At 40.6% G+C, this 7,418-nt stretch overlaps 1 protein-coding gene across 1 annotated transcript; it reads left to right on the top strand.

Annotated features, from left to right (window-relative positions):
• The first annotated feature begins 714 nt into the window (after positions 1 to 714).
• LOC115057120 (NACHT, LRR and PYD domains-containing protein 1b allele 2-like) lies at positions 715 to 6,352 on the top strand. Its single transcript, XM_029523979.1, has 9 exons — positions 715 to 747; positions 2,317 to 2,357; positions 3,131 to 3,207; positions 3,571 to 3,626; positions 3,767 to 3,981; positions 4,435 to 4,706; positions 4,978 to 5,091; positions 5,282 to 5,423; positions 5,647 to 6,352. Exons 3-9 carry the CDS (start codon positions 3,175 to 3,177, stop codon positions 5,961 to 5,963), a joined length of 1,149 nt encoding a protein of 382 aa, XP_029379839.1. The 5' UTR covers positions 715 to 747; positions 2,317 to 2,357; positions 3,131 to 3,174; the 3' UTR covers positions 5,964 to 6,352.
• Positions 6,353 to 7,418: the final 1,066 nt, after the last annotated feature.

Below are 7,418 nucleotides of genomic sequence, written 5' to 3'. Positions count from 1 at the left end.
TTTAAAACTTGGGAAAAATAAGAAAAATCCTTCAGTGTTTCGACAGGAAACATTGTCCCACACTGACATGAACAAATATATATTCAGTGTTTTCTTATTCCAAAACAAATATAAAGTCATGTGACTCAAGCAGACTGACTGACATTCAGACCAAACTGTTAAACGTGGTCACTGCTGAATGAAGTGAAAATGTTCATGTGTTGACTTTTCTCCCGAGTCAAGTCTGGCATGTTTGTTGTCTTTGAAAACTTGAGGATATTTAGAAGAATCTCAAATCAACATTATTTTGTACAGATGGAGCCACATGTGGAGCTGGTAGAGTTTAAGAGGTGAAGTCACTGCGTCTTGATGGACAGCAGCATGTTGTCATTATTATTAATTAGAGCTGTATGTCCCTGCCTGTATTTGAGTGTATTTGACTGTTGTGAAGCTGCTTCATGTTGGTTCAGCTGTTTCGATCATTTGCTGAAAATCTACTTTCTAAGTCTTCACCTTTGAACAAGAGATGAAACATTGAACGCTTTGAAGCAGGTACTTCGTCTCCTAAAGTCACATCTTTTATTCTTTACTCAGGTTGAAGAGCTGCAGGTTGTCAAAGATCAGCTGTTCTTCTCTGGTCTCAGCTCTGAAGTCCAACTCCTCCCATCTCAGAGAACTGGACCTGAGTCTGAACAACATGAAAGATTCAGACCTGAAGGATCTTTCTGATCTTGTGAAGAGTCCAGACTTCAGACTGGAGACTCTGAGGTCAGTACAGTTGGACACAGTTCATGTTCCTTTCAGTAATATTGTTTAAATCCAGTATCAGAGCAAAGGCTCAGTGTTTCCTGTGAACCTTCAAACTCCTGAGTGAAGCTGTTAGAGGAGAACAGAAACAGATTTCACAATTAGACAGAAAGACAGAGAGAAAACAGTCAGCCAATCAGATCAGTCAGAGGACTGTTGTGATCATGTGACCATCAAATGAAGCAGATTCCATCTGAAGAACTCAGAGATGTTCAGATTCTGGTCCTCGTCCATCAAACTGTCAGATCTGAGCTGAGACTGTTTGTTCTCTGATCAGGTTCATCTGTCACAGCTCTGAGATCAGTCTGACTGAAAGCTGCACATCACTGATCTTCTTTCATCACACTGTCACCATGTGGTCTTTCTGCAGACCAGAATCCTGTCTGTCTGTCTGTCTGTCTGTCTGCCTGTCTGTCTGTCCATCCGTCCGTCTGTCTGTCTGAGTCTCTCAGTTTAAATGGACCTTCAGTAAATCATCAGTAAAGTGATGAACCTTCATGACTCAGCTCTTTATCTCCACTGTGGATTCAGGGAGAGAGAGAGGATATTCAACAAAGGTGTAGGCAGGAACATATGATGCTGTATGAAGTTCATAGAAATATGGGAGCAGCAGGCGTTGCAGGAACGTGAGGTAGCGATGATTCACCACCTGCAGGATGAGGACAGGGTCCTCATCAAACTGATGAAGTATGTCGGCACATGCGAAGGGTATGGAGAGGGGGGTAGAGAGACAGAGAGAGAGAAAGTTGCTCAGTCCTTCCCCCAGTAGTCGAGGCCTATAGCAGCATAGCTAAACAGTAGATGGACTTTGTTTTTAACTATAAGCTCTGTCATACAGGAAAGTTTTAAGCCCGGTCTTGAAAATTGAAGAAGAGTCCATCCCCCGGACCACCATTCCACACTCCACATTTTGTTGTCCGGGCTGGGGAATGAAACAAGCCCCAACACACTGAGCCACTGCTGCCAAACAACAGGTGTTCCTGCCCCATTTCGAACCAAGGAAGTTTAGTGTGTGAGGCAAGAATGATAACCCCGACACTACAGAACCTTTAAACCCAGCCTGCTGCAGAGCTGCTTTCCATGATGATTCCTGCTCAGCATGGATTGGTTCTCAATTATTGGTTACCAGAATGTTAATAATAATTAGTAATATTAAAGTGAACCACAGGGCGCCTATCTATTCTAAGAAAAAAGACAACATTACTTAACCTCCTAAGACAATAACTCTTGCATGGAATGCATTTTTAATTTCTCTTTCGGGTGTGTTGTTGGTCGTATGACTCTAACGTATTATAAAATGTATTCTACTTTTCTGCCAGCACTAAGTGGAAGTATAATGGCCTCATATGTGGAAGCCAGGAGGTTAATAATATTCAGACTAATCAGATTAATTTATATAGGATTAGTTGATATTTATCTGCTGAGACTGATGTTGGATCATCACTGTGTGTTTTTAATAAACTAACTCTGACAGAACCTCAGTATGTTCCACTCACTGTCTCACTGTAGTGGTTGTTTTTGTCTCTGCAGGTTCAACGGAAGAGTGATTAAAGCTTCTACAGAGAAAACCTGTGAGTATAGAACCTCTGAGTCCTGTTCACCAAACTGACTGTGCTCTCTTCATCAAGATCTTTATTCATTACGTTTCAACAACAGACTTTTGGGGAACCTGGATCCTTAAAGTTTGAACATGTTTGGGCCACATGGCCACCTGGGCCTGATCACATGATCATATTTAAGTTAAATACTGTGAGCTTGTTTGTACTTCTTTCAATATTTTAATAATATTATACTACATGTTGCTTGATCATTTTATACATTAAAGTTTCAGGCTAATTTCAGGTAAAAGTTACAGAACCATATTATTTCAGATTTATTTTAATGTGTGGAGGTTTTTAATTTCATGTAATATATAACAGATGAACATGGATCCTTTCAGTAAACATGGTGATTATTGTACGTAGGATATTTCTGGATCATTTAGTTCTATGGAGTTATCTTATCTGTTCATCCACACGGAGCTAATCCCAGATTGATTGTAATTTCACTTTCTACAGCACAGCAGCTGTTTATCAGTCAGTCTATAAATACAACATGTGGCTGCAGCTGGTAACTTAAACTGAATAAAGACAGCTACAGACTGAGTCCAGTCAGCAGATTTTTGGACCCGCCCACTCAGATTGGTACACAGCCAATAGAAAACCAGGATCATCTGAGAGAAACGTGATGACAGGAGGTTTTGAGCTGCTGCTGCAGGACTCTACAGTTTCCTCCATCATCAGATCTGAGTCAGAGGATGTGAACACTGATTTCTGCCATCTGCTGTGTCTTCTCCTCCCATCAGGTGATTCTGATGTCAAACAGAGTCCAAACACAGCAGAGACAAAGATGATTGTGTCAGAGGACAAAAAGCCAGACAAGGTGAGAGGTCAAATATCTGTCCTGATGCTCCAGACTGATTTAGAGGCTCGGCACATGGCAGGAAGGGGAGAACAAATATTCAACCAATATCTCCTGTAGCTGGCAATGATTTAATCTCTTTGAGCAGAGAAGGAGAAAAGGACAGAAACTGAAACTGTTGTTTAAATTTTTTATGTTTTGTGATGGACAAAGAGTTTCTGAGTTAGATCACAATAAGAGTGAAGACAGAGACACGTACAGTTTAAGTCCAGTTTGTTCCCTTGAGTTCTTTTAGCATGCCCATAGTGTGAATGCTTCAGTTCAGATTGACCTGTGTGTTGGTTATTTCCAGTCAAACTGATGATGTTTCTTTCTGGACCACAGTCTCCACAGAGCTTCACACCTGAACTGAAAACTGAATCTACCAAAGTGTCATACAGGTAATTCAGCTGATGTCATCTCTGCAGTGTTGGTGGTCTCATGGATGGTTGCTCCTCTTCCCCTTCATGCTCAGTGTGCTCCTCTTAGACAGTTATATGGTGTTTGTGTGTCGGCTCATTCTACCTTCTGTGTCCTGCAGGTTCAGGTGTCCTGGTCCAGGTATGTTCCAGTGTTCTTTAACTGGACTGGTGTTTGTTGTTGATCAGGAGGCAGAGCTCCTCTACAGCACTGTCCAGTGGGATGAAAGCCTCCTCCAATCAGCTGGCAAGATGGCTGCTGGGCCGCTGTTCAATATCCACTCTCCTGAGGACGCTGTCTGTGAGCTCCACCTCCCACACTGTGAGGCAGAAGATGGTGAGATAGAGATTAGTGCTTTTTAGAGCGATGATTAAAAGCCCACAGTCCTGTTATCTGTTCTAACAGCCCTGCTGTGATGACAGACTTCCCATTCAGACTTTGTCAGAGTTAGTTTTATTTTGAACTTCAATCTCAGCCTGACAATGTTACAGTCACAGTCCACTGACTCAACAAACCTCATTAAGGCACTCTGAAGAGTTTAATTATGAATAAAGCAATGAAAGTTTTCCTTTGGTAAAATGGTGGAAAAGAAAGACTTTTCTAACATATAGATCAAAGGATGATGTTGTCTGATGTGTGATATCAATCAGATGGTTCTTCAAGAAGACTAGTTTGGATTTTGGGAAACTAACGAAGGCTTGAACATCACAAAGACACACAGCTCTTCCTGTCCTGGATATAGAATAAGACCATCCCTATCATTTTATAGAACGTGTCTCTGTTTCCCAGCTCTGCCCTCTGAAGGTCTGCTGTCTGTCGTCCACATCACTGATGATGGAATGAGCTTCCTCAAACCTCTGGAGATCACAGACACTCATGTGATTGTCAAAGTCTCTCATCTCTCTGCCTTTGGCCTCGTCTGGTTGGGAGAGATGCTACAGAGGTTATTCAACAACAAGAAACCTATTTGTGCCCAAGTTCTCCTGTTCCTCCGACCTCCGGACAGAGGCATTCAAATACTGGATGTGTTTCTCCTGCCAAGCAACCTCCCTTTGTCTGAGGTGAAGTTTGTTTCAGTGACTTTAACTATCAAACTTCATCAAACATTCTCATACTGGGACTCTTGGAAACTTGACATCTGAACTGTTAACCTTTAAATCTCTTCTGTTGGTGTTAATTTCTGCCTGCCAGTTCAGTATGTGTCACAAACAGCAGCTTAATGAGTCCAAATAATCAAACAGTACAGAATGGAGCTTTAGATCAGGATCTTTATGTGTGTTTTTCAAAATGAGTCTACTCTTCCAGCGCTAACACTATGTCTTGCTGCTGAAGGTTTCTGAACAACAAAAGGCTGATCACATCACGCTCCCTTCTGCCTGCAAACTGATAGTTGACCAAAGATACAGTGTCCTCTCTGCTTCAGAGGAATTTGAAATACAGCCTGAGGTGAGTCAAACCTCCATACACTTCTAACAGATATCAAAACCATAAAACTGTCCTCCTATTCCTCTGAGAGCTGTGTCACTGTTTGAAATCATTTCATCTAGTCACTTTGCTGTAGAATCACTGTCGTAGAACGAGTAGTGGATTTAGTAGATAAACATTTTCTTCCTCTGTTTTGTCTCTCCTTTCACAGTCTGCTGAGTTTTACTTAAATTATGGGCCAAATTTCTTTCCTACATTTATGGTTTTCCTGACTCCAAACACAGAGACACTGACTGTGATGGTCAAAGATGAAGACGGAACAGAAGTGTGGAAATGCAAAGTCCTTCTGCCAAGTAAAAATTAAATCTTCCTTTATTTAAAATATATGAAAAAGTGTCTCACACTAAATGAAGTTTGAGGCCAAAAAAATGTCATTTGACATGAAATAAAGGTACACAATCATTGCTGTTGCACTGTGTGAATTGGACAAAGTTTCAACAAAGATCCCAACAATGTTTTAAAGTGCTGGTTGTTATCGGTGATTATTAAACAGTCTTTCATCTGGTTTCATGTTAGGTCCAAAAAGGGAAACTGTTCAAAGCGGCCTCCCAGCTGACGACAACTTCCAAGCAGAAGAAAGGCTGCGTGCTGTTCGGGCAGAATTCATTCAGAGAGTGTCTGACACTGTTCTCAACCAGCTTCTGGATAAACTGCTTGAGCGTGGTGTTTTCAGTGATGAAGAAATGAAGTCGGCCAGAACAAAATCCACAGCAGATAAAGCCAGAGATGTGATTGACTCAGTGATAGGAAAGGGAAACGAAGCCAGCTCATTTATGATTTCTGCTTTCTGTCAGCTGGATAAATGTGTTTCCAGAGAGCTCTCATTAAGATGAAGCCAAAGACACAAAGACTCTGAAGATGGACGGATATTAACATGCAAAGATTTGCTCTAAAGTCTCTTTTCTTAAGTAGTTAAGAACAGAGGTCTCCGCCTGATCCCACAGTACTTCGGGCCCTGGGATTTATTTTCTAACATTTTTATGTTAAAATGTGTGTTTACTGTTGGGAGCCGTTTTTAAAGGAAAAATAAAGGTCCAAAACAGGACCAGTTATTGTTCAGTCAGATTAACAACAGGCTGCCATCGACAGCATACTGATATCAAAATGTTCAGCTAATTCAGGACATGATTGCTGAGACTTTTCAGCCTTTACACTTTTACATTTTTTTTTTATATTTAACTTTTTATAGGTTTATTTTTTACATTTTTAATAAATGGGACAAATCTTCAAACGCTCTTCATGCTTTTTCATCTTTGATCTCCTTCCGCATACTTTCAACTAAAGACTCCATTCAAACTTTAAAATGTTCACAAAACCTTCAACTATTAAACTTCAACTTAGTTCAACTTTTAAAATTCTTGTCCACTTTCTGAAATCTGACAGTTTAAACCTCGTACTAATTTCTGCTGTTTCTGACTTTATGAGGGATGTGTATTGGACAGAATGTTCACAGCTGGAGTGGAGAGGAGTCGAAAAATCCTCTTTAACTCGTTCCATCAGTTTTACATCAGAATGGTACGGTGGCCGATAAGTACAAAACAAAAATACAAAGTGCGAAACGATTTTACAAAGCGTCAAACAAATTTACATGTTGGGAAACATTTTTACATTTTATTAAAACAAAATTACCATAAACACTTTTAACACGGACAAAACAAATGTACATTTTAGAAAACTAATTTACAAGTGGCAGAACACTTTTACAAATCCCGAAACAAATTTCCAAACGACAGAATCTTCCGGAAGGGGAATGTACCAAATGCCGGAAGTGATCCAGAAGAAGATTGACTGTGAGCTCAAAAAGTTTGTATCGGTTTGTGTGGCGGGAAAACTTTGCAGAGTGAAAGTTTATGGCAGCATGGAGTAAATGATGTTTTGGCCTTTTTGTGGAAACAACTTGAGCCAATTTACGCGGTTGTGTTTTCCGTGCGGACGATCTGTAGAATATTTAACGTTGATGAACGGACCAGACGGAAGGAGCACGCGCACAGGAGACATCTAATAAACAGCCGGAAAATGCTAAACAAGCTAAGTGTAGCATCGCGCTAACTAGCTGAAGCCGCTGTCAGACATGCAGTGAATTAAAGTGCACCGTTTCATTTTGCAGCCATTCGTTCACGGAATAGCAACGCGTTTAGTTAGTATGCGTTCTAGTATTTATTTATTTATTTTATGTTAGGCTTACAGTTATGCTAAATGCACAATTGTTGCTGATTGTTTTAGCTGCTGCTAACTTTCTGTGTTGATACGGAACTCCGTTCATTCCAGCAGAACAACCATGAACATCA

The sequence above is a fragment of the Echeneis naucrates genome, chromosome 2, assembly GCF_900963305.1.
Source record: "Echeneis naucrates chromosome 2, fEcheNa1.1, whole genome shotgun sequence".
NCBI lineage: Eukaryota > Metazoa > Chordata > Actinopteri > Carangiformes > Echeneidae > Echeneis > Echeneis naucrates.
This window is presented reverse-complemented; position numbering and strand designations above follow the sequence as displayed.